At 42.9% G+C, this 27,855-nt stretch overlaps 1 protein-coding gene across 1 annotated transcript; it reads left to right on the forward strand.

Moving 5' to 3' along the window:
* Positions 1–460: 460 nt before the first annotated feature.
* Positions 461–27,361, forward strand: LOC137308236 (chloride channel protein D-like). The gene is made up of 6 exons (XM_067977077.1): positions 461–507; positions 1,194–1,369; positions 14,292–14,384; positions 18,315–18,558; positions 21,781–21,975; positions 27,269–27,361. Exons 1-6 carry the CDS (start codon positions 478–480, stop codon positions 27,359–27,361), a joined length of 831 nt encoding a protein of 276 aa, XP_067833178.1. The 5' UTR covers positions 461–477.
* Positions 27,362–27,855: the final 494 nt, after the last annotated feature.

The following is a 27,855-nucleotide window of genomic DNA, read 5'->3' on the forward strand; positions in this document are numbered from 1 at the left end:
TCCTGTTTATAAACTTTTCCTCCTTAAAATATCACATTTTTGTTTCTATATATAAGGGATGTATTTATTGTTTCCCTTCTGTACTCTTTTCATTTCATACACCATTTCTGGTCGAGGACAGATAGATGGGCTGTTGCCAGTTGGTGGGAGTTGTGTAGTGGCTGGGGTGTCTCTTGCTCTAATTCTCCCTCCCTGCGGAGACACCCCTATCCTCTGTTTAGTGCTATGATGAAATAGCAGTGACTGGTAAGTCACGGTGGAGAGTTGTCAGCGTACCTGCATTCTTGATGATGCATTGAGTTGGAGCTCCTACATATATATTTCCTACTGTGCCAGCCCTTTCCACAAGATCACTAAAACAAAAAGTGAATGACTGATATCTAATAGAATAACATCAAATTTGTGTTTTTTTCCTACCATATACAGAATAGTCAGTTTTTCCTCACCTGGATCTGTACGGTTGGAATTGGAGTGGCGATGGTCATACTGTCATCTGGAGTGGTGCTGGTAAGAAGCCCTGCTATGTAATCCTTTCACAAACAGCCAAAAGGTCTTTAATAATTTGAACCATTCAATTATGAAACATGAACAAGCTGTATATTGTATGATGATTGGTCAAATGTTGTGCCTCTGGTGACTGATAATTCTATTCAAGTTATCTCTTGCTTTGGCACAAAAGAAGGAAGGGGATGGGGACAGACTGTGGATGGTGGCACATGAAGCAGCACATTCACCAGGGTCACAAATGAGGGGATGGCCGACAGCAAGTGGCCTGTATAATGGGCTACACTGAAGTAAGCACTCAAATAAGTAAACTTTTAAACGCATGAGTGGGCTTTCACTTATCTAGTTACTTTGCCTTTGTCAGGGCTAGAAAATAATTATCGATCCATGACAAGGTCAGTCTGTCTACTTGTCATCAAAGGATTATGATGGTGAGCTTTAGTTTCTGCAAATTTTTAACAGTTCGTTTATAAAATGACCACTGCAAGGATTTAAAAAAGTTCTGGGGAAAGTTGCAGTACAAAAGAGATAGTATAGTAATTTAACCAACGTTATTTTATATTTCTTTTCATGCCAGCACTGCCTCCCAAAATATTTAATAATCAGAATGATTAGCTAACATCGCAGTTGGGCAGCATTGAAGGATTATTTTCTATTTCTTACTAACGTTATTTGTTTGGTATTCCCAGTTTTTCTGTCCGTCAGGTATGCCAAGTGGCCTGCCAGAGGTGATTGGATTTCTGAATGGTGCCTCAGTCCAATATATCTTTCACATAAAAACACTGATTGGGACCTTCGTGTCTTGTGTGTTAGCTGTAGCCTCCGGACTCTTTTGTGGGCCAGAAGGACCAATGATTCATATGGGGTAAGCAGTTAATCGCTGAGATTAAAGTGCAGTGCTACTGAGTTGAAACAACAAAACTGTACAATTGGATCAGATTTAATGATTGATCTAATCACTATAATTAATTATTGTCAATATCACTTTCCAAAACGATTGAGGCAGTGAATGCCTCCTCTTTCTGACAGCTGAGAGAGAGCACAAAGAAGTCTAATTCCAGTTGCAATTTAATTTCCTGGAATCGACAGCATAAACTCTCACAAATGAAAACATTACCATCTGCTGAGAGAGACCAGAGGAGACAGTGAGGAAAATGGTACACTGGTTAAATGAGAGATACAGGAAATGTTTAGGAAGGCTGGGAATTCTATATACCTTTACTGAGAATAACTGGAGACTGTTTAATTCCTTACATTGATGACCTTGTTTCTATGTGTGTGTGCACAGGGATGGGGTAGGAAAGAGGGGGAGGAGAGGTGAGGCGGACACAAACACAGAGGTGATCATTGTTTGCTAGTAGACACAATTAACAACAAAACATTTTCCTAATGTAACCTGATAAGATAAAAATCTCTTTTCCCTGTCAACTACAAGAGGCCTACATTTGGGCAGTCTCTACTGGGTCCTACTGGACACAAGTCACCAGCACAGAAATGTCTGCAAATTATCACTAAATTTTCCATCTCATTGAGTCATGCACGTACTGCACCTACAACAGGTTACTGACCTCTTGGGTTGGTAGATAATGTGTTTATAAGTATATATAAACTGTGCTTATCCCAGTAGCAAACTAGACAGTCCAGTTTCCTCTGAAAGTTGCAGCACCACTGTGTAGGTCAATGCATGATCTAGCGAATCCATGCAAAGCACTGCTCTGAATTTCAGAGGAAGACAGAAAACCACAAATGTTTAGGAACTAGTACAACCTGGGCTTTGCAAGTGACAACACATTGTTTAAAGGGTTTCGCTCAATCAAGCAGGTCAGGACCTGAGCGTGGGATAGGTCATAAAGATGGCCAGTGTAGGAAATTTTAAAAAAATCACACAGGTACAAATGAGGTACTCTTCAGGTTGAAGCTAAAGAACATTGTTGGGACATTGTAAAGGGATCTTTACTCTGCATGTAGCGTATGCTATACTTAATCTGATAGTTTTTGATGTCCACGCTGGATGCCAAAAGTGGAAAAAATTGCATTTCCCATAACTGACATCTCTCACCTTGGTGTTCTTGTATTCAAAACAAATAATCTGAATCAATGAAACTATGCACACAACAAGGTAAGATATTTCCATGTCATGTGTTTTGAATAACAACAATAAAAGATACTTCTGCTTCTTACTCTTTGCTGATGCAGGCTATTCTGCACTTGAATGTGCAAGTCTGTACAAGGAAACTAAAATACAAGCCTAGTATATTGAGGTTTCTGCATAGTGATTGTGAATGCTACAGTCATAAGGCTCAAATGAAGCCCTTTCCAGCTGTGGAGACTTTGTGCTCTATGGAAACACTATGGGGGTGAATTTCCACAGGCGTTCTACCATTTGTCCACAGTAACTTCGGAGGAGGAGCTATGGAAACCCCAGAAATACATCATAACTGCCATTTACACCATTTTTCTGGGATTTCCACCACTCTTCCACTGAAGTTACAGCAGATGAGCAAGAGAACCTCCACGGAAATTCAACAAAGTTTTTTCTCCTCTTTCAAAAAAATTGCTCAGTTGTCTATAAAATTGTTTGTGTTCTAATACACTACAAGAATGGTTGTTGTAATTTTCCACCACTAGGCTGTAGTACCAAGGACTTCATTCAAAAATGCTTTGCTAAAGGGACATTACTTTTTAAAAGGCCATGGACCGTAATAGTGCATTCACTGTGCTGTGTATGTACACATATCGGTATGTGCAAATGCATACATATACCTGTGTCTACATATTGAAGTTTGGAGTTCAACAGAAGGTCTTTCAGGGAGGATCAACTTCAAATGTTCTTTCCTGTCTGCTGGGACACTATAACTGTGGTTTGAAGTCATAATTTGATATCGATTCAAATTTTGGAAAGTATTATGAGACCACCTTGAGGATGCAGTCTCATACTGTTTGAGCTTCACATCGACTACAGTATAACAGCAATCAGCGACAAAAATGTGACTGAAATAAACTTTGAAAGCAGGATCACTTATAAATTAAAGTTGTATAAAATAGTCAAAGTAATTTGTGGTATAAAAGGTAAAGTGCAGATTCCTCCAGTGCTGTGCGTGTTGCTTTCTGTCCATTTAAAAAAAAAATAAACTGGGCAGGTAAAGTCCATTCTTTGAGCATGTGACCCAGCTTCTGAGCTACACGCAACCTCGTAGATGCCAAGTCCGAGTGACAGTCACTCCCTTTGATCTCACGCACCAGTTTATTTGTAGGGACAACTTGCCGTCCAATTCTGCAACAGACACCACCTGAGCCTGCAGCAGGTACTTGCAGCCAGATTATTATGCTGTTGTTGTGTAAGAAGAACTGCCCCATATGCTTCATCTAGTGGCTTCCTCCAAGAGCAACATTGTTGGGTTTGGGAGGAGCAGGTCAGCTACCCACACTTTCATAGTACACATCGTGAGGGAGCACCTAACAAGGATAAGAAAATTATTGAGGAGGCAAAAATCTTCTTTGAAACCTCAGCTCAGAGTCTGCAATAATAATGTTGACTAGATTGAGAGGCTGCAATGTATATTTGACGCAGTGCAAACTCTTTTAATGTGTTTTGTTTTGCAGGTTGGGTGTTATGGGTTTTGTAAGTTTTAACTTAAAATGTGTTTTTAATCTAAACAATAAAAGTACATCAAGGGTTCAAACATTTTTCATGCTACTTTTTTTCTTTTAAGATCCTCTGAGTCATAAAGTAGTGGGTTTGCGTTCCAGTCCAAGGCTTGAGCGTGTACACTTCATTGCAGTACTGAAGGAGTGCTGCACTGTTTGAGGTGCTGTTCTTTGGATGAGACATTAAATCAAGACCATATCTGTTTAGGTGGGTGCAAAAGATCCCATGGCACTATTCAAAGATTTCAATTCTCGCACAACCAACATCACTAAAACAGATAATCTGGTCATTTATCTCATTGCTGTTTGTGGGACCTTGCTATGCACAAATTGGCTGGCACATTTGCTTAGATAACAACAGTGACTACTCTTTAAAAGTATTTAATTGACTGTAAAGCACGTTGGGATATCTTGAGGTAGCGAAAGGTGGTGTATAAATGCAAACTCTTTCTTTTGTGGAGATTGGTGACAATCTGTACCCCACTCTCCCTCATCTAAATTATAATTGTTCTTGGTGCTGGACTAGAAGAGATAAACAAAAACAAAATAATGGGCCAAAAATTGCGCACAGTGGCGTGGCAAAGCTTGCCGCACATCCTGCGAAAGAAAGGAACAAATGTATTTACTGCGAGGTCCGCGACGTTAACTTCCTCCATCTTGAAATTTTCTCAAGCTGTGTGTTGTCAAATCAACGTAAGTAAGGGACAAACTGTGGGAATGGAAGCCATGCCTACAGAATCTGTTAGGAAGAGAAGCCCCGCCCACAAGCAGGCAAGTAGAAATCATTCATTTAAAGTAAACTTCTGTATGTCAGTGTAACTAAAAAGTTAACATTTTTTTCATAAAAAGCCAAGCAAATAATTGAATTTAATTAAAGAGACAGAAGTTAAAAGTAAAAAAACATTTTTTTAACTTTTTAATTTAAATTTTTTTAATGAAATGATCAAAAAATCTTTCAATAAGAAGTAATGACATTCCACATTTAAAAAATTTGATTTTTAGTTGTTTCGCAGTCATTATTAGTCTTTTAAAAATTAGTGTAGACTGGTATTTTTCAGCATATCTTTTGGTGACATAAGTATTTTAATTCCAGCTGGGCAAATGGGTAAGTTTACGATTTTTGAATGATTTCAGCGATTGTAGCATATGTGAGATTTTACTCTCGGTTGCCGGTAATTGACCTGACTCCAAAAGAGGTGCTTTATTGAAATTCACAAAACATAAAAAAATAGAAAATAGAGCAAGAGTAGGCCATTCAGCCCTTCTGGCCTGGTCCGCCATTCAAAACGATCATGGCTGATCGTCTAACTCAGTACCCTGTGCCTGCTTTTTCCCCATATCCCTTGATCCCTTTAGCATTAAGAAATATATCTATCTCCTTCTTGAATACATCTAATGACTTGGCCTCCACTGCCTTCTGTGGTAGAGAATTCCACAGGTTCACTACCCTCTGAGTGAAGGAATTTCTCCTCATCTCAGTTCTAAATGGCATATCCCGTATCCTGAGACTGTGACCCCTGGTTCTGGACTCCCCAGCCAACATCCTCCCTGCATCTAATCTGTCTAGTCCTGTTAGAATTTTACATGTTTCAATGAGATCACTAGAGTTTAGAAGAATGAGAGATGAATATAGGCCTAGTCAACCCAATCCCTCCTCATACGTCAGTCCTGCCATCCCAGGAATCAGTCTGGTAAACCTTCGTTGCACTCCCTCCATGGCAAGGACATCCTTCCTCAGATAAGGAGACCAAAACTGCACACAATACTCCAGATGTGGTCTCACCAAGGCCCTGTATAACTGCAGTAAGACATCCCTGCTCCTGTACTCAAATCCTCTTGCAATGAAGGCCAACATACCATTCGCCTTCCTAACTGCTTGCTGTACTTGAATGCTCGCTTTCAGCGACTGGTGTACAAGGACATCCTGGTCCCGTTGCACCTCCCCTTTTCCCAATCTATCTTCATTCAGATAATAATCTGCCTTTCTGTTTTTACAACCAAAGTGGATAACCTCACATTTATCCACATTATACTGCATCTGCCATGTTCTTGCCCACTCATCCAACTTGTCTAAATCACATTGGAGCCTCTTTGCATCCTCCTCACAGCTCACATTCTACCCCAGCTTTGTGTCGTCTGCAAACTTGGAAATGTTACATTTAGTTCCCTCATCCAAATCATTGATATATATTGTGGCTAGCTGGGGCCCAAGCACTGATCCCTGCGATACCCCACCAGTCACTGCCTGCCACCCGGAAAAAGACCCGTTTATTCCTATTCTCTGTTTCCTGTCTGTCAACCAATTCTCAATCCATGCCAGTATATTCCCCCTAATCCCACGTGCTTTAATTTTGCACACTATCCTCTTGTGTGGGACCTTATCAAAAGCCTTCTGCAAATCCAAATACACCACATCCACTGGTTCTCCCCTATCTATTCTACCAGTTACATCCTCAAAAAAACTCCAGTAGATTTGTTAAGCATGATTTCCCTTTCATAAACTCATGCTGACTTTGTCCAATCCCGTAAATGCCTTCCAAGTGTTCTGTTATCATATCTTTTATAATAGACTCTAGCATTTTCCCCACTACTGATGTTAGGCTAACTGGTCTGTAATTCCCTGTTTTTTCTCTCCCTCCTTTTTTAAATAGTGGGGTTACATTTGCCACCCTCCAATCTGTAGGAAGTGTTCCAGAGTCTATAGAATTTTGGAAGATGATGACCAATGCATCCATTATTTCCAGGGCCACTTCCTTTAGTACTCTGGGATGTAGATTATCAGGCCCTGGGGATTTGTCAGCCTTTAGCCCCATTAATTTCCCTAGCACTATTTTTCTACTAATTCTGGTATCCTTCAGTTCCTGCCTCTCAAGGAAACCAAGGGTCAACACACAGTGTTGGGGCAGTGGTTTACAATGCAGAGCAAGAAATTATATCACCCGGTCCACACTGGGTAGAGTTGTGTCCACCTCAGGAGTCTTGAAGAAAGCGTGCTTTCCACCCAGCCTGGGGTATCCTCGTCGATTCACATGTCTTCTGCCCCGCCTTGGGTGACCTCTTGGACTCCTCGTCCTCAGTCCTGCTCCGCCTGAAGCCTCTTCTCGCTGTTTGGTGGACCTCCAAAGTCAGCCGTAGTTACTTTACTCCTGCTAAGTCTCTACAACCTGATATCAGTGTGAGGTGCTCTTTTTATGCCCCTTTTGGGGGTGGGCACAGGGCCAGCTATTGACAAGGGTCCTTGCCGTATTGGGATCTCCCAAAAGGCGAGATGTCCAATGGTGCCTCGAGTTCTTTGTCTCTTTGAGAAAAAGGGGTTAGCCTCCCTGTTACCTCCCACCTTTCAGGTCACTGCAAAAGCTGCTTGTGTCCCAACTCTGGTCTTAACCAATCATGACTCTACGCAGTAGCTTGAGACTGTTTTTGCCTCACCTTATCGGGTCTTTCCCGTGTCAAGGCTGGGAATCCATGGTGCCCCCGGCCTCCCTGACTCCCTCAGATTCCAGGCCAGGTTCTCTCTTGACTCCTTCAAATTCCAAGCCAGGTTTAATGGGCCTGCCTTGTAAGGCTCCATTATTTATGGTACCCAGTATCTGATAAGGGTCCCAGCTCCAACCGAATCAAGAATCTTTTAGCCTATACACATGAGCAAGCCAGAAGGTGGAGGCTGGATGCCTTTCTTGCAAGTTGCTGTAATCCGTGAGCCCCCTGCCCTGATATCAGTCCTGCTCGATTCATACATCCAGCACCAGAGTAGTTAATTACATGCAATCATATAAAAGAAAAATATACACGTACAGACACCATTATAGCTATTTCACTTGCCCACTGTACTATAAGCAAAGGTACAATCTTACACATAGCATGCCGCTTTAATTCGCAGCTGGCAAACCAATGGGAGCAGGTTCATGATTTCTGGGTTTTAATGCGCATATGCGCATTTGTGTACCTGTTTTATCGATTCACCAGCAGAAAGAGAGGACATCATTGAGGGACAGCGTCCCGAAGTGAATAATTTCTGCCCCAATAGAATCGTAGAATATTACAGCACAGAAACAGACCATTTGACCCATTGGCCTGGATTTTAACTTCACGCTGGGAACATAGCAGGTGGGTGGATTTGCGTGTGGGGAACCCGGAAGCAAAGTGAGCGCGTCTAAATCTGCGATCGCATCTCAATTGCAGTCAATTATCTTTGATTCCAGGGTTTGCGTTTCTAAGCTGAGCAGTGGGCACATCACGTACCCGATGACGCGATCGGAATGGCATTATTTAAAGGGCCAGTTCAACAATGGATTTTGAAGCAGAAAGTAGAAATGGAGTCCAGGAAAGCAAAGGCTGCCCCTAGATTTAATGATGCCTCCCTAGATGTACTGCTGGCTGCAGTGAGAGCCAGGAAAGAGGTTATTTTTCCAAGGGTTGGCAGGAAGGACCCTGGCTCTGTCACCAAAATGGCTTGGCTGGAGGTAGTACAAAAGGTAGCAAGCAGGAGCACCATGCCCAGGTCTTGGCTGCGGTGCAGAAAGTACTTCAATGACCTGAGCAGGGCTGGAAAAATGAGTACATTTGCATATTCACCTACAGCCTGTTATGTACAACACCCCTCTTCATCACTCTGTTATGGCAAGCCTACTGCATCACAATACACCTCACACCCACTTAAGTGTCACCAGCAACGATCCTTCACTTTCTATGCACTTGCTCACCTCCCCATTTATGAACCCAACACTGTCACTCACCCCAATCCTGATGCAATGTGATGCATCTATGTGACAGTTAACCGCTGATGCATCTTTATGATAGTCAACCTCATCCTAGCACTGCATCCATCGGGTAAATACGGCACCTTCAGTCACTCACAGGTATGTTCTGTTGCCCCTTGTAGGAGAAGAGAGTGCAAAACGCAAGAGAGAGGGCGAGGACTGATGGTGGACCTCCGCAGATTGTGGAATTAACTGAAGTGGAGGAGGATTCAATCGCGATAAGTGGCACAACTACAGTCTTCTCAATCGGAAATGGAGAGACTAGCAGCTCACAGATAGCTGGTGACAGACAAACATAGTTCACAAAGACGCTGACTTTACTTAATCGATGCTTTAAGTATGAGACGCCTGAGTATGGAGATTGGCAAGATTGTTATTGTGCCAAGACTAAGTCGTCTCACTTTATTTTGTCTTCCAGGGTCTTCACACCTACAAGAAGATTCTGCTAATATAGATGATATCAATTCCTCAGAGGACATCATTCCTTCTGAGGGTGCACCATCACAGGATGCGCAGCCAAGCACCAGTGCAGATACTCACACTTCGGCGGGCCCTGTTAGACAAATAATCGGGTTGTCACCTGGTGATTTACAAGTCACAAGTGAGCATGAGCAGACACTGGTGGCAGGGGCAGCTGTGGAGAGTTCGCGTCGGAGGGCGCACTCCTCTCCAGACTCTGCTCAGCTGGACACAGACGCTGAACCCAGGGGGCCATCATTGAGAGGGAGAATAATTGAGGTACAGTTGCACCTTTGCAAGGTACTGGAAAATGTGTCACGCACACTTTCCATAATAGTTGAGAGGATGGAGGAGTCCAACTCCAGCCTTAGTGGAGTGATGTCGCAGGTAATTGCAGGAATGTCTGCACTGGAGAGAGTGGCCATCTCCATTGAGCTTCAAGCATGGCTCACAAATGAATCTATGCAGGCCATGACCATGGCTGTACGGGAGATGTCTGCCACCTTCAACAGGATGACAGATACTTATCAGTGGCCTTACAACGTGTCACTGATCCTCATCAAGCTGCTCTCCAGCAGAGGGTAGGAGTGATGTGGCACTGGCCCAGGAGAGGGATGATGGCGAAGGGGGACATGGAAGTGGGAACTCCACTCAAAGCACCACCATATCTCACCCATTGCCCCCCGTCAACCAGTACCCCAAATAGTGCCTCCTCCCCCAATGGCCAAGTCTGCCCCTGCACAGGGCCCTCACAGGCTCCAAAACCCAGAGGTTGTAAGCCAAAAGGATCTCAGCAGTCAGGGCAGGGATCTGAACAGCTGGCCTCTACTTTGCTGAAGCCATAGGGGATGTACCACATTAAAGTGGTAGAAAGCGTAAGTTTAAGCAATTGTAGTTCATCAAGGGCATGTACAAAATGTATGAAGAAATGTGGTGTTGTAATTCATACTTCTTTTTATGTTGTCACATGAAATTTATTCATTATCACCACTTTCAAGTCTTCTACATTATTGCTTCCACACTTTCAAGTGGACCTATCATTTGCATCGTGATCAATGCCAATACATGGTGATACCCATTGGGTGGCTGAGAAATCGGTGTTTGTGTGGTTGAAAGACAGTTTTGTGCCATGGGAGGGGGGATTTTCGTGGTCGTGGTGATGTTTTTGCCAGGTGGCATGAGTTTGACAACGATCTTTATTTTTGGAATGTCATAATGAGAACCTCTGAGAGATGAGGGCATCCCTGGCATCCTGGGCAGCATTGTGCACAGTTGGTCTAGCGATGGGTGCATCATTGCCATATTCCTCCTCCCCGTCCTCCTCCTCATCCTCTTCCTCTTCCTCAATGTTGTCACCGACAGAGGATGATTGAGGAGCGCCTTCGTCCTCGACCACCTGTAAGCCTCTCTGCAATGCTATGTTGTGTAGGATGCAACACACCATGATGATCCTGGAGACCCTCACTGGCGAGTACTGAAGGAGTCACCCAGACCTGTCGAGGCATCTGAAGCGCATCATTAACATGCCTATGGCTTGCTCAATGACACACCTGGTGGTCATGTGGCTTTGGTTGTATTGTTCTTGTGCCTCATTGGTGGGTTCCTCACAGGCGTCATGATCCATGTTTGCAGGGGGTATCCCTTGTCCCCAACGAACCAGCCCTTAAGTCTGTCTCTTGCCTGGAAGAGATCTGGAACGCTTGACTGGCGCAAAATGAAGGCATCATGACAGCTACCAGGGAATCTGGCGCACACCTGCAGAAATCTCTTCTTGTGGTTGCAAGAAATCTCTTCTTGTGGTAGTGCGTTGATGGAGTGATAGCCTTTTCGGTTAATGAACACTGCTGGTTCATGTGGTGGCCCTTGGATTGCCACGTGTGTGCAATTGATTGCACCCTGCACCCGTGGGAAGCCAGCCAGAGAGGAAAAACCCATTGCCGCTCATTCTGGCCGTTGTTGTCATGGGGAAAGTTCACGTAATTGCCTTGACAAACAACACATCCGTCACCTGCCTTATTGGCAATTAGGGATGGGCAATAAATGCTGGCCTTGCCAGCGACGCCCACATCCCATGAACGAATAAAAAAAAAATTATACACTTGTGTGCTGATGATTGAGAGACCCTGCAGATATCATCGGTGGAGCACTGGAAGGAACCAGAGGCAAAGAAATTCAGGGCTGTGGTTACTTTCAGTGCGACGGGCAATGCATGGCCACCAGGTCCAGCAGGGAGCAGCTCTTCCTGAAGGAAGCTGCAGATGTCTGCGATCACCTGCCATGTCAATCTGAGCCTGTGTAGACACTGCTGTTTAGAGAGGTCTGGGAAGCTCAGCCTCTGCCTGTATACTCTCTCATAAGGATAGTGCCCCCTGCGATCTCTGCCCCTCTGTTGTTCCTCTCTCTGCTCTTCACCAGGTCCTGGTTGTGCACCTCTGTCTTGTACAGCTGCCACGGATGGTGATGTGCCTCCTCCTCAGATGTTCTGTGGAATAGATCCATTGTGACCCCCATCCTGATCTTGTCAGTTTGAGAAGCTCCAAAATGTTGATCAATATGTCTGAACACAAAAATCCTCGGTCTCACCGAAGAAATCTTAGTCTGAACACAAAGAACTCTCAGTCAAACAATTGCCTGAGATAACTGAGTGACCAACTGCAATACCTCACCTTTTATTGAGATGTCACTATCACAGGTTTAAAGGTCCAAATGAGCTTCTGCTGCATCTCTTTTTTTTATTCATTTGTGGGATGTGGACATTGCTGGCAAGGACAGTATTTATTACCCATCCCTAATTGTCCTTGAGAATCTTACCTCTGTTTCAATGGCACCCTTCAGAAGCCTTGGGAAACATGTGCAGGAGAAGTTAAATCCATTTCTGTTGCAGAATCCACAAAAAATTAAGTACCTCAACCACCTACATTGTCCCTTTAACAATCAGCCCACCAGCTTTAAGTTGGGATGGGACTTCCAGGTTTCGGTTGCGCACATGTATCCAAAATTGACTGGGATAAACCCGGAAATAGGTGCGTTGAAGCCGGGATGCGGTCCAGCTTCCAACTTCTATCATTTTGACCTCACACCCGCCCTCAACCCATCCGTTCTTGGGGGCTAAAATTCCCTCCATCAAGTCTTTGGCAGTGTTTTCCTCCACATAAACCACCTAGTCTAATCCCGCTCCTGCTTGATCCCAATACCTTTGAATATCCTTTTTCAAGCAACTATCTAATTTCCTTTTTAAATAATTAATTAACTCTGCTTCAACATGCTTTTTTGCAGAGAATTCCACATTATAACCATTCTGTACAGTTTTAGCCACTCCATAAAAGCAATGAAAAGCTTCAGCCTAGATTCACTAGGATTTTACTTGGGATTCACTAGGATTTTACGTGGCTTAATTCAGTATGAGTTCAACATAACCTCCTTGCTTGTTATTTTTCTATGCCTATAAATACACAACCAAGGATTTTGTTTAGCTTTTTGATGGCATTTTAAAAATCTTTATCCACTTGCACTGTCCCTCTGCGACTGTATTACATTTAAAATCTTACCATTTAAGTTGTGTTTCCTTCTCCAGTCTTACTTCCAAAATGGTTTACTTTATCTTTTTGTTACATCTGCCACCTCCTTGCCCATCTTACCACCTGATCTATGTTCTCCTGCAGTTTTTTACAATCTTTGTCACAATTTGCCATACTACCCCATTTGGCATCATCAGCAAATTTTGATATGGCTCCCTTAATTCCTAAGTCCAGGTGATTTATTTATAGTAAATAAAAGTGGTCCCAACACAACCCCTTGTGAAACACATCCTTTCCGAGAAATTTCTCTTTCATCCTTACCTTTTGCCATCTGCCCTCCAAACAGCTCTCTATCTGTGTGGCCACATTCCCCTTAATTCCATGTGTTATTATCTCTTATGTGGTCTCTTATTAAATGCTTTTTGAAAATTCAAATATACCACAATCGCTGCATTTCCTTCATTTATTTTTCCTGTTATTTCTTCAAAGAATTCTATACAGTCGGTTGAGAACCCGCTGCTTTGTAGAAATTCATGCTGGCTGACCTTGGTTAACTCATGTTCCTCCAAGTGTTTAGTAATTCCATCTTGTATTATAGATTGCAGTAGTTTACCAACAACTGAAGCCTAACTGCCCTTTAATTTCTTGACTTGACCAGATTGGCGCTCGCAGCTCACCAGAATGATGATGATGAGGCCCGAAGACTATTTTAGGATGGTCCATGAGTCTCTCCATTCTAGCACGCCTTGGCTGCACGCTGCACAAATCACGCCCGGTTTCAAATGCTAATGAATTTAGGCTCCGCATTGTCCACACACTGCTTTAAGGCAGGGGACGGAGAACTCTCTCTTTTTGAGAGACAGAGTGGGTGAGAGTGCCATTGCAGTCAGTTGTAAAAATTTTGGACCAACTTACTTCGCAATAGCTTAGCTTGAAAGTGGACCAACACCTAACAAAGGTTGCATCTTTATTATTTTTCATAACCTGAGGTGCATAGGAAATTGACTGTTCTCACCGTGAAAACTGTATTCTGTTCATTCATTTATTTTATGTTAAATAAACAAGTTTCTTGGTTTAAAACAGTGCTTTCTCTTGATTGAAATCTACCTTCCATAAAGAGGAGAAAACACATGGTGGCAAGGTGATATTTCAGTAGCTGGTATACCGAGCAAGGGGTCTATGTTACGAAGCCGGGGTCAAGCTATTGTTTAACTAGGTATTGGACATTAACAGGTGCATTCCGAATAGTAGGGACGCAAGGTCTGCATACAGGAGTGACTAGTGGGGCTGAACTCAAAGGAATATCTGGTGCAAAACTCAAAAATTGTAACAATACTCTTATTTTTAGTTAATGTTAAAATGTGAATAATTATGTTTATAATAACTGTGACTTTCTTTGTAGCTCAATTCTAGGAAATGGTCTGAGTCAATTTAAATCTGACACATTTGGAGTACAGTTTCCTTTCTTCACAAGATTTCGAAACTGTGCTGACAGGTAATTGTTTGATTTTGAAAATGTAAAAATAGATTCCACTGAATCACAAAAATAAATTTTATAGCGTATGGGAGTGGCACACTGCCGGTTTATCTGTGTGGCACATTTATAGTTTAGAATTATGAATTGCTTGGTGAAATTGATGAGTTTGGTCCCATCCCAATTTCTGCCTCGCCCGTCTAGATTTCACTGGTTTTACGGCCCAAGGGATGCAGAAATTCAGTCCTAACAATTTTTTCTTGATTTAAAATATTTTTCTTGTGAAATGTTAGTTCCTCTTCTACTTTCCTGAAGCCGCTGATTCTTCACTGGAGTATAGTTCCATGGGCACCAGTCGCCCCCTCAGGTTCGATCCCCTGTCTGTGCTTACTTAACTGATCACAATTAGGGTGCCAGTATGGGTGCTACAATTAGCTTCAGCACCTGGGGACTGAAGAGAAAATTGGGCAGGGTCCCTGCTTCTGATCCAATGACCTCTGCTGGAAGTGTATGTGTAAGGATGTCAGGCGAAGACAGAATTGGGTTTGACTGTGGTCAAATAGCTTGTTGACACTCACTGCCAAAGCTTGAATGTGGAGAATGGCCACTTTGGTTAAATATGAGATGGTGACTGATGGAACTATACCTCAGCAAGGAGTCAATGATTTCAGGAGAGCAGGGGAGGGGAAAACATTTACAATCAAAAATTTTTTTAAAAACAAGAAAAAATTGTTGGGGCCAAATTTTTGCATCCCTGGGGCCATGAAAGAAGTGGAATCTTTGTGGGCAGGGCAAAATATCAGACATGACCCAGTTACATCGGGTCCTCGCTCCTTTTTCCACAAATCAAAATTTCAGGATGATTTGTGGGCGGGCACATCATTTACTCACCCAAAAATGGGTGAGCAAATTATGACTCTATGCAAATGCAGGATTCCCGCTGTTTGTACCCTAGCAATGCTGAGAACTAGGGATGCCTGTGTGTCCTTGGACCCTTGTGTTACTTAGGCAATAGGGGATTTAACATTTAAAAGGCTGGGGTTTTCCTGCTTCGATTGATCACAGAAAATAGGCCTATTTAGAAATGGGCCAATTTTCTAAAAGTTTTTAAAGTCTTTGGCTGGTGCAGCGGGCCCTGTAAGCGGGCCCTGTAAGCTGCACCAAAGTCCCGCAGGGATTTTCCTCTCCTCACCTGAGGTGGATGCTCCAGCTGCACCACAAATGGAATCATGGAAAGCATGAAGGGGTCAGGAATGCAATTAGTGGGCAGGCAGGAGTTGCACCCTTCCCCACGTCTCTATACATACGAACATACGAATTAAGAGCAGGAGCAGGCCATTTGGCCCATCAAGCCTGCTCTGCCATTTGCTGAGATCATGGCTAATCTGATTGTGACCTCAATCCTACTTTCCCATCTACCTACTATAACCTTTGACTCCTTTGTTAATAATCAGGACTCTATCTAACTCAGCCTTAAAAATATTCAATGACCCTGCCTCCATCACTCTCTGGGAAAGGGAGTTCCACAGACTCACGACCCTCTGAGAGAAAAAAATTCTCCTCCTCTGCGTCTTAAATGGGAGACCCCTTATTTTTAAACTGTGGCCCCGAGTTCTAGTCTCTCCCACAAGGGGAAACATCCTCTTAGCATTTACCCCTTCAAGTCCCCTCGGGTTCTTATATGTTTCAATAAGATCACCTCTCATTCTTCTAAACTCCAATGTATACAGGTCCAACTTGTCCAACCTTTCCTCATAAGATAACCCCCTCACCCCAGGAATCAGTCGAGTGACCCTTCTCTGAACCGCCTCCAAAGCAATTATGTCCTTTCTTAAATAAAGAGACCAAAACTGCACAAAGTATTCCAGATGTGGTCTCACCAATGCCCTGTACAACTGTAGCAAAACATCTCTACTTTTATATTCCATCCCTCTTGCAATAAATGCCAACATTCCATTTGCCTTCCTAATCACTTGCTGTACCTGCGTACTAACTTTTTTGTGATTTCCTGTACTAGGACACCCAGATCCCTCTGTACCTCAGAGTTCTGCAATCTCTCTCCATTTAAACAATATACTGCTTTTCTATTCCTCCTGCCAAAGTGGACAAGTTCACATTTTCCCACATTATACTCCATCTGCTAAATTTTTGCCCATTAGGAACATAGGAACATAGGAACAGGAGTAGGCCATTCAGCCCCTCTTGCCTGCTCCGCCATTTGATAAGATCATGGCAGATCTGTGATCTAACTCCATATACCTGCCTTTGGCCCATATCCCTTAATAACTTTGGTTGCCAAAAAGCTATCTATCTCACATTTAAATTTAGCAATTGAGTTAGTATCAATTGCCATTTGCGGATGAGAGTTCCAAACTTCTACAACCCTTTGTGTGTAGAAATGTTTTCTAATCTCGCTCCTGAAAGGTCTGGCTCTAATTTTTAGACTGTGCCCCCTACTCCTAAAATCCCCAACCAGCGGAAATAGTTTCTCTCTATCCACCCTATCTGTTCCCCTTAATATCTTATAAACTTCGATCAGATCACCCCTTAACCTTCTAAACTCTAGAGAATACAACCCCAATTTGTGTGATCTCTCCTCGTAACTTAACCCTTGAAGTCGGGGTATCATTCTAGTAAACCTACGCTGCACTCCCTCCAAGGCCAATATGTTGTTCCGAAGGTGCGGTGCCCAGAACTGCTTACAGTACTCCAGGTGCGGTCTAACCAGGGTTTTGTATAGCTACAGCATAAATTCTGCCCCCTTGTACTTTAGTCCTCTAGATATAAAGGCCAACATTCCATTTGCCTTCTTGATTATTTTCTACACCTGTTCATGACACTTCAATGATTTATGTACCTGAATCCCTAAGTCCCTTTGGACATCCACTGTTTTTAACTTTTTACCATTTAGAAAGTACCCTGTTCTATCCTTTTTTGATCCAAAGTGGATGACCTCACATTTGTCTACATTGAATTCCATTTGCCACAGTTTTGCCCATTCACCTAATCTATCAACATCGCTTTGTAATTTTATGTTTTCATCTACACTGCTTACAATGCCACCAATCTTTGTGTCATTGGCAAAGTTAGATATGAGACTTTCTATGCCTTCATCTAAGTCGTTAATAAATATTGTGAATAATTGAGGCCCCAAGACAGATCCCTGCGGGACTCCACTAGTCACATCCTGCCAATGTGAGTACCTTCCCACTATCTCTACTCTCTGTCGCCTTTCGCTCAGCCAACTTCCTAACCAAGTCCGTACTTTTCCCTCGATTCCATGGGCTTCTATCTTAGCTAACTTAACCTATCTATATCCATCCAAACTCCTTATGTCCTCTTCACAACTTACTTTCCTACCTACCATTTATTTTCCTACCTATACTTACGCAGGATCAGAGGACCAGAGAAATTCGGGGGAATTTATTTTTTGTTTTAATTTTCCCAAAATATGATAAAAAAAGATTTGCTACATATGTTTGAATGTTTCTATAATGCTTACAACTGAATACAATTGATAAGAAACTATTTTGTTAGTTGCAATATTTATATTTCTTCTAGTACTTAAATGTATTTTTCTGAAATATAAGCTTAGCTTTTGAGTGAGCTCACCTGGATTAAAGCAGCAGCCAACTTGCCATCCAGCTCTGAATACTGGAGCTGAGATCGGGAACTCAACATCGGGAATTACAGATGCAAATTTATTCTACACTAGCATAATGGAGACCTGGACCATTCTGAATTTATTCTAATATGTGCACTTTTTCTGCCATTTATGAAAAATGCATTTGTAAATTTATTTTCCATTATGATCTGAAGCAGAATTAAAGCAATGTCATAAAGTATGAAACTTTCCTTTATTTGTAGACTTCTTTCAATAACAAAGGTAATGTTTTTGTTTTTTTAAATTCCTGTTCAGAAGTCCTCAAATGGTGTGTTAATCCGTTTCAGGAGAAACTTCATCACTGCAGGGGCAGGAGCAGGCATTGCCTCTGTGTTCCGAGCCCCTGTGGGTGGACTGCTGTTTACATTTGAAGAGGTGGCTTCTTTCTGGGATATCAAACTAGCCTGGCAGACCTTTTTTTGTTGTTTGATGGCTGCATTTACCACCGATCTCCTGTCCTCTTCCTTCCATGGATTTGTTTATAGGGGTCATTTTGGATTCTTCAAGGCTGAAGAAAGCATCTTGTTTGGGGTATGTTCTGCAGAGAACCATTTGACATTAATTTAATGTGAGCTGCTGGTTGCTGGAGGATCTTCCAGACAGTGAAACATGTATTCATTTTATGCCATATAGTAGTTACAGTAAATCAATATTTTATTTTTAATAATGTTAACAGAAGAACTGTGTTCACTTTGGAATCAAGGTGCATTCCACAGAATTATATATTTCACAAAGGATATTATTCCCTATTCACAGAACACCACTGAATTTTCTATTTATAAAGTTCTTGTTGAAGTGTAAAATTGCATTTTTTAAATCAGTTTTCATATGTTTTTAACAATAGTTGCTTGCTTTTTAAAAATCAGCAAAGTATTTACAAATTGAAGTTACTGATGCTGAGACTTTGCTGAATACTGAACATTTAAATTGAGACGAGAAGCTGTGAGTCAGTGCTGCTCACTCCATTGTCGAGAATCAAAGTACAGAATGTTTAACCTGATATTGAGCCACTGCCAATGTAAGTTACACATTGGATTGATAGTAATTACATTTCATACAATTTGAATTTTATTTTTAATAATACATAAGGGCAGGATCGGAGATCACAGCACCTGCTCTCATCTGTTTTCCATGACCATGAATATTGCAAGAGAATGTTTTAAGATTTTTATTGAGGATATGCTACCCTCTTTTCTCCCCTTTTATAATATCTGTGATAATTGGATGGGTTACTTCAAATCTGACACACAAGGCAGCATCTCTGAAAACCAACAACAACAAGGCTTTTATTATTGTGCAAACTTTGTTACGAGAACCCACCCTCTGACATATCCAAATCGAACCATGCTACCTCCCACAATACAAAATGCTATTTCTCTCTTGCCACCAGATGGCAAACGCTCCTACCCAGTTTTACATATCAAAAACCTTTGTGTTCACCAGTTATATACCTACTGCCAGCAGGAGGGGTGGGTAATTGGTCTGCTCTTCAGCAAGAACCATTGTACCAGGAATCATGCTCGAGTGGCTGTTGGACAGGGCCGTCAAATTTTTCCTACCCCCTCCGGGCAATACTTCTCATCTGATCATTTTCTTCCTGAGCAACATGGCTGAGATCCGAAATTTAGTAGAGTGAGTTAGAAATTAACCAGTGTCTCTCCACTCCATGCCTCAAGGCACAGCATCACCTGAATCATAGTAGTTTTCTTATATCTATTGGCATCTTGAAGAAAATCATCTTAAACTGTTAGGAGTTTGAAAGTACATTTGAAATGCATCCTAGAATAGAGAACAGAGAGCTATTTTCTTTAGTTATTGACTGAGAAGATCAATTTGTGCAGCATTTGTGTCACGCCTGTACAGTTCAGAGCAAACAATTGGCATAATCTTGCTATTAAAAAGACCAATGGACATTAAAACTGGGTTGTTTTAGACTTTTAAGTGCGAGGGTACATTCACAAATTCCTCCAGGGGTTATTCTTTGAGTGTTTCAGGCAGTTCTGCCTTGTTCAGTGATATTTCTATCATAGTTTATCAGTTGACACTTGAAAAGCTTTTTCTGCATTCAGTTCAATATCTCAGCTAATTGCAGTTTTTTTATGGCTGCCATAGAAGCAACCATGCTGATCTATTTAAAACCTCTTTTTTCTCTCAATTTTCTCTTCTCCTTTTCTGGAGGCTGTGCTTCTTGCTGAGATACAGTTCCATGACTGGCAGTCATTTACCAGCCCTTCACCCAAGTGATCATTCTTCATGTGTGCATCTAGATAGTGGGGGCAGGGGTGAGGAGGTGGGGGTGGGGGAGGGTGGGTCAATTTTTTGAGTATGTGATAGAGGTGCCAAATCAATGGGTGCGCCCGTGATTATCCAACATGCGCTGGTGGTGGGTGAGACTCCACACACTTTCCAGTTGGGGGCGCTGGGTTGGGGGGGGGGCGGCAAGCAACTGATTTTTTGCGCCTTAGCCCAGGGGGAACTGAGGATAATTACCCCACTGATTATTGACTGACTATGGGGTATAAATTGCCTTGGGCGGTAGTGCAGAATGGGCGATGGTGAATTGGCCACCTTTATTGCACTCTTTCCATCGCTGATCCGCTATCGCCCATTTTGCGTCACCACCTAAGACCGATTTATACTTTTGTGCATCCACAAAGGGGACACCACCACTGAGCCCAATCCTGTCCTTGTCAGATACCCAAAAGCACACACTTTCCAGTTGGGGGCGCTGGGTTGGGGGGGGGGCGGCAAGCAACTGATTTTTTGCGCCTTAGCCCAGGGGGAACTGAGGCCAATTGCAGTGCCTCTAGCAGTCGAATGCAGTTATGCATATTTTCTGTAACTTGGAAGTTTGTAAATTTATCCATTGTCTGTACATTTGCAATATTAGCAATTACAATGGCAGAATCTGTCTGCACCTGGATCCCAAGGAGTGATGACTCTCTCCTGCAGCTGTTAAAACTCAGAGATCCTTCTATCGTTTCATAAATTAAAAAGAAATATTATTTAAACTTAAAATGCTGAAGATTTTCAGTAGTATCATCACAGAATTTTCTTAAGGTGGTGGTGGTGGGTTGGGGGGGTTCTTCCGATTGGCTGTGGAATCTTGGCAGTAGATTGGCGGACACCCCGGATGGATGTGTGAACGGGTTTTCCGTCGAAGTTGCAGCAACCGATTGGGAGAACCCACAAAGAAATTCCCAGCGGTAGTTTTTTCTTCAAAACCTGACAATATGTCTTCTTGATTTGTTTTTATTATTTTTTTTCCTCTTTTGCCTCCTTCATCAAGGTGTTGATTCTTCCTTCTCCCACAGATGCTGGTCATCCTGTGAGATCTCATCCATGTACCCATTCTAAATGTGCGATCCTAGACAGTGAGTTTCAGCAGGACATTTGATCATGGGGGCCACACAGCTGTTCTCACCCAACATCCACACAAGTACACTTTTCAATAGGAGGTAGAGGACTGCACCCTTGGTTTAGTTTGCCCAGCCTAGGGGTGCTGAGGCCAATCACAGCATCTGCCACCCTGGTTGAGATCTGCTAATTCAGCACAGAGCAGGGACCAAATCTAAGATCTCCTGCTCCGCAACACCTAGTTGCATGTTTACTTTGCCAATGGAGTCATCCTCTTGATCTCTTCTATTTTTGTATTGAAATGCACCTGTGGTCCTGAAAGGGCTAAAGGTTCTTAAGTTTGAAATGCTATTGATACTAATGTGCTATTCTCTTTTTTAACTTCTGCTCATCTAGGTTAAATATTTACTCGACATGAATATTTTGGTCTTCATTCCGACCATTATCCTGGGAATCATAGGAGGTTTGTTGGGAGCATTGTTTGTCTCCATGAATATGAGAGTCAACAAATTTCGGACAGAATTTTTTAACTTAATTAAACATGCGCTAGTGCAAAAAATATGCAAGCTCATGGAGGCAGTTCTGATTCTGGTGAGTTTCTTGTGACTTTACTGCTGAATGCGGATTATTTTATTTGTTTTTTTCCCCAGCATTTTCAATTATGTCTTCATATTTGATTTCTGCTCTTTCACACAATCTTCAGGTGCACTGCTACACTTCAGTTTGCTGTTGATTTCTGTATCATAGGCTCTGATATACAATTACTCCTGTATTACTGCACTGTTCATTCATACTATTTGTAAGCAGAAATAGATCCACAGAGGATGTGTGTGTGTGTATATTAGGAAGGATTAAGGGCCTATGTAATTTGAACAACATAATGAAATTATGGTCTCGATTTTAACACTCCCCCCACAGACAGGGGAGGGTCGGAGGGTAAAATATTAGGATCGAGCAACCTGACCCCATTCCCGCCCTTTAAATTTTAACATACAGAAATCAGGCCATTGACAAAGCTCCCGCAAAAGGCAGGTGAGAACCTAATTAACATTCCAAAGTCACGGCTTGATGACATCATCTGAGCTGCGACAAATTTAACTGGAAGTGAGGGGGAGGCCCGAGCTGTTGGCTGCCCGGTAGCTGATCCGAGGCGGGAACTGCCGACTCCCTAAAGTAAATGCGACAGTTCTGATCTTTTAGCGCTCTTTGTGGGCCAGGAGGAGCAGTAATTAATATCAGTAGAGAAAAAGTACTGGAGAAACTAATGGGAGTAAAAACTGACAAATCCCCTGGACCTGATGGGCCTACATCTGAGGGTTCTAAAAGAGGTGGCTGCAGAAATGGTGGATGTATTGGTTGTGATCTTCCAAAATTCCCTAGATTCTAAAACGGTTCCAGTAGATTGGAAGGTAGCAAATGTAACCCTGCTATTCAAGAAAGGAGAGAGAGAGAGAGAAAAAAGGGAAATACAGGCCAGTTAGCCTGACATCAGTCATCAGGAAAATGCTGGAATCCATTATTAAGGAAGTGGTAACAGGGCACTTAGAAAACCATAATATGATTAGGCAGAGTCAACATGGTTTTATGAAAGGGAAATCGTGTTTGACAAATTTATTTGAGTTTTTTGAGGATGTAACTAGCAGGGTAGATAAACCAGTGGATGTATTATATTTGGATTTTCAAAAGGCATTCGATAAGGTGCCACATAAAAGGTTGTTACGCAAGATAAGGGCTCATGGGGTTGGGGGTAATATATTAGCATGGATAGAGGATTGGTTAATGGACAGAAAACAGAATGTAGGGATAAACGGGTCATTTTCAGGTTGGCAGGTAGTAACTAGTGGGGTACTGCAAGGATTGGTGCTTGGGCCTCAGCTATTTACAATCTACATTAATGACTTAGATGAAGAGACCGAGTGTAATGTGTCCAAGTTTGCTGACGATACAAAGCTAGGTGGGAAAGTAAGCTGTGAGGAGAATGCAAAGGGCTCAATTCTAGGGGGCAATTGCGGGTGTGTTGGGGGTGGAGGGGCTCCGAAAATCGGGGAAATCCCGTTCGGGTTCCGAGTTTCCCAGGGACCCACCTGTGTGCGTGCGGGTGACCCGAAAATGGAAGTCCCGCCTGCAATTAAAGCCAGCGGGATGACAGTTAAAGAGCCAAATGTACCTCATTGAGGTACTTAATCTGTCATAGGTAAAGTGCCTTAAGTAATTGTAACAATTTTTAACTTACCTGGGCTGCTTGCCCACCACTTCTGATTCACGCCTGTTGAAACCAGGCATGAAGGGCCAGATCAGGGAAAAAGAAACTAAATAAATTACATAAAATACCGTAGAAGGAAGTTAAAACACAAAATGAACCTACCTTTGTACCCTGCCCTGAAGTCCGATGTCTCCCTCTCTGATATCCCCCTCTTCACCCCCCCCGATGTCCTCCCGATGGCCCCCTCTTCACCCCACTCTCCCCCCAATCTTCCCCTCCCCCCCCGACCTTCCTCTCCCCCCGACCTTCCATTCCAGCGCCAGATGACGTCTCGCTCTCTCTCTTTCTCTTTCTCTCCCCCCCTCCTCGTGTTGCCCGTCTTATTTCCTTTTTCACTTCCCCTCTGAACTTTCTACATTCGACCTGGTTCTCACTTGTGTTATCAACCTGACATCTGTCATATGCCCCTTTTTTCCGTTTCATCTTACTCACTATCTCTTTTGTTATCCAAGGAGCTCTGGCTTTAGTTGACCTACCTTTCTGCCTCGCAGGAATGTGCCTAGACTGTACCTGAACCATCTCGTCTTTAAAGGCCACCCACTGTTCAATTGCAGTTTTGCCTGACAATCTTTGATTCCAATTTACCCGGGCCAGATCTGTTCTCATTCCATTGAAATTGGCCCTCCTCCAATTGAGTATTTTTACTTTAGAGTCATCCGTGTCCTTTTCCGTAGCTATTCTAAACCTTATAATACAATGATCGCTGCTCCCTAAATGCTCCCCCACTGACACTTGCTCCACTTTGGCCCGCCTCATTCCCCAGAACCAGGTCCAGCAATGCCTCTTTCCTCGTTGGGCCGGAAACGTACTGGTCAAGAAATTTATCCTGAACACATTTCAAAAATTCCTCCCCCTCTTTGCCCCTTATATTATTATTGTTATCTTAGTCTATGTTAAGATAGTTGAAGTCCCCAGTTATCACTACTCTATAGCTTTTGCACCTCTCTGTAATTTCCGTGCAAATTTGCCCCTCTATATTAAGTATTAAGGGGATTAGCATTTTTGAAAGTGGATTAATCACCAGGGCTGGACAAAATGTATCCCAGGCTGTTAAAAGAAGCCAGGGAGGAAATAGTGGAGGCTTTAACAATCATTTTCCAAACTTCACTGGATACAGGTGTAGTGCCAGAGGATTGGAGGACTGCTAACGTTGTACCATTGTTTAAAAAGGGAGCGAAGGATAGACCGAGTAATTATAGGCCAGTCAGCCTAACCTCAGTGGTGGACAAATTATTGGAATCAATTCTGAGGACAGGATAAACTGTCACTTAGAAAGGCACGGACTAATCAAAGACAGTCAGCATGGATTTGTTAAGGGGAGGTCGTGTCTGACTAACTTGATTGAATTTTTTAAGGAGGCAACAAGGAGGATTGATGAGGGTAGTGCTTTTAATGTAGTCTCCATGGATTTTAGCAAGGCTTTTGACAAGGTCCCACATGGCAGATTGGTCAAAAAAGTAAAGGCCCATGGGAATGTGGCAAATTGGATCCAAAATTGGCTCAGTGGCAGGAAGCAAAGGGTAATGGTCGACGGGTGTTTTTGCGACTGGAAGGCTGTTTCCAGTGGGGTTCTGCAGGGCTCGGCACTAGGTCCTTTGCTTTTTGTGGTATACATTAACGATTTGCACTTAAACGTAGGGGGCATGATTAAGAAATTTGCGGATGACACAAAGATAGGCTGTGTGGTTGATAGTGAGGAGGAAAGCTGTAGACTGCAGGAAGATATCAATGGACTGGTCAGATGGGCAGAAAAGTGGCAAATGGAGTTTAATCCGGAGAAGTGTGAGGTAATCCATTTGGGGAGAGCAAACAAGGCAAGGGAATACACAATAAATGGGAGGATTCTGAGAGGTGTAAACGAAGTGAGGGACCTTGGAGTGCATGTCCACAGATCCCTGAAGGTAGCAGGACAGGTAGATAAGGTGGTTAAGAAGGCATATGGAATGCTTTCCTTTATTAGCTGAGGCATAGAATATAAAAACAGGGATGTTATGCTGGAACTGTATAAAACACTAGTTAGGCCACAGCTTGAGTACAGCGCACAGTTCTGGTCACCGCGTTACTGGAAGGATATAATTGCACTAGAGAGGGTGCAGAGGAGATTTACGAGGATGTTGCCAGGACTGGAGAATTCCAGCTATGAGGAAAGATTGGATAGGCTGGGGTTGTATTCCTTGGAACAGAGAAGGCTGAGGGGTGATTTGATTGAGGTGTACAAAATTATGAGGAGCTTAGTTAGGGATCTAGTTAAAATTGACCCCTTAGCGGAGGGGTCAATAACCAGGGGGCATAGATTTAAAGTGATTGGTAGAAGGATTAGAGCGGAAATGAGGAAAAGTTTTTTCACCCAGAGGGTGGTGGGGGTCTGGAACTCACTGTCTGAGAGGGTGATAGAGGCAGAAACCCTCAACTCATTTAAAAAATACCTGGATGTGCACCTGAAGAGCCGTGACCTGCAGGGCTAGGGACCAAATGCAGGAAATTGGAATTAGGCTGGGTGGCTTGTTTCTTAGCCGGCGTGGACACAATGGGCCGAATGGCCTCCTTCTTTGCCGTAAATTTTCTATGATTCTATATCCTTCCCACTAGTTGGTGGCCTATAGAATACACCCAGTTGTTTAATGGCACCTCTTTTATTTCTTAACTCTAACCAAATAGATTCTGTCCTTGACCCCTCCAGGACATCCTTTCTCTCCAGCACTGTAATATTTTCCTTAAATCAATACTGCCAACCCCCTCCTTTCTTTCCTTCCTTATCTTTTCTGAACACCTTGTATCCAGGAATATTTAGTTCCCAACCCTGCCCTTTTTTGAGCCAGGTCTCCGTTATCGTCACAACATCGTATTCTCATGTGGCTATTTGCCCTGCAGCTCACCAACCTTGTTTTCCATGCTTCGTGCATTTACACACATGCACTGCAAGCCAGTCCTAGACTTTCTTGTTCTCTCTCTTAGTCTAATACTGTACTATTACTTGCACTAGTGCTACCTTTCTCTCCCGATCCTTTGTGCCCCTTGTTTCTCCTTTCCAATGCTACATCCTGGTGCCCATCCCTCTGCCAAATGAGTTTAAACCCCCCCCCCCAACAGTACTAGCGAACCTACCTGTGAAGATATTGGTCCCAGATCCGTTGAGGTGCAACCCATCTGGCCTGTACAGGTCCCACCTTCCCCAGAACTGGTCCCAATGCCCCAGGAATCTAAAGCCCTCCCTCCTGCACCATCTCTCCAGCTACGCATTCATCTGCTCTACACTCGCTAGCGCGTGGCACCGGGAGTAATCCGGATATTACTACCTTTGAGGTCCTGCTTCTTAATCTCTTTCCTAACTCCTTAAAATCTGCCAGTAGGACCTCATCCCTCTTTCTACCTATGTCGTTGGTACTGATACGGACCACAACCTCTGGCTGTTCACCCTCCCCCTGCAGAATGTTCTGAAGCCGCTCAGTGTCGTCCTTGAGCCTAGCATGTGAAAATGCTTGAAATTCTTTTCAATGCAAAGATTTATTATTCTCATGTAACTTTTATATTAATCTCTTTCCAGCAAAGTTAACTGTAATCAGAGGAAAAGATAAATCATTTATAAAGTTTGGTCTTTTGTGAACACTCTTTGTTTTTCAGGTAATCACAATTACGATCACTGTCTATGTGCCTTCCTTCTTCCCGTGCACACCTCTCTCTAGCAGTGCACACAGCAAACCAGAAAACAGGTAAGAACACGCTTTTTCCTTTCCAATTTTCTACCCTCCCTCCCCTGAGGGAAAGTAGAAAATCATTTCTGACTAACCTGATTGAGTTCTTTGATGAAATATCAGAGTTGATGAAGGTATGGACTTTCAAAAGGCATTTGATAAAGTACCACATAACAGACTTATTTGGAAAATAGAAGTTCATGGGATTAAAGGGACAGTGATAACTTGGGTACATAATCGTCTAAGGGACAGGAGGCAGAGAGTAGTGGTGAATGGATGTTTTACTGACTGGAGAGAAGTATGCAGTGGGGTCCCCCAAGGAACAGTATTAGGACCATTGCTTTTCTTTTTATATATAAATGACCTGGATTTCGGGATAGGGAGTACAACTTTGAAGTTAGCGGATGATACACAACTATCAACGTGTAAATAGTGAGCAGGATAGTAGCAGACTTCGGGAGGACAGAGACAGACTGGTGAAAGGGGCAGACAATTTGCAGATGTATTTTAATGTGG

Source organism: Heptranchias perlo, chromosome 3, assembly GCF_035084215.1.
Source record: "Heptranchias perlo isolate sHepPer1 chromosome 3, sHepPer1.hap1, whole genome shotgun sequence".
Taxonomy (NCBI): Eukaryota; Metazoa; Chordata; class Chondrichthyes; order Hexanchiformes; family Hexanchidae; genus Heptranchias; species Heptranchias perlo.

Bases quoted from the DNA above. Each gene is read 5' to 3' on its own strand.
- LOC137308236 (XM_067977077.1), top strand. From the start codon at position 478: ATGGTCATACTGTCATCTGGAGTGGTGCTG. The intron at 1,370-14,291 runs GTAAGCAGTTAA...CTTTCTTTGTAG, and splicing joins GGACCAATGATTCATATGGG to CTCAATTCTAGGAAATGGTC. The intron at 21,976-27,268 runs GTGAGTTTCTTG...TTTGTTTTTCAG, and splicing joins TGGAGGCAGTTCTGATTCTG to GTAATCACAATTACGATCAC.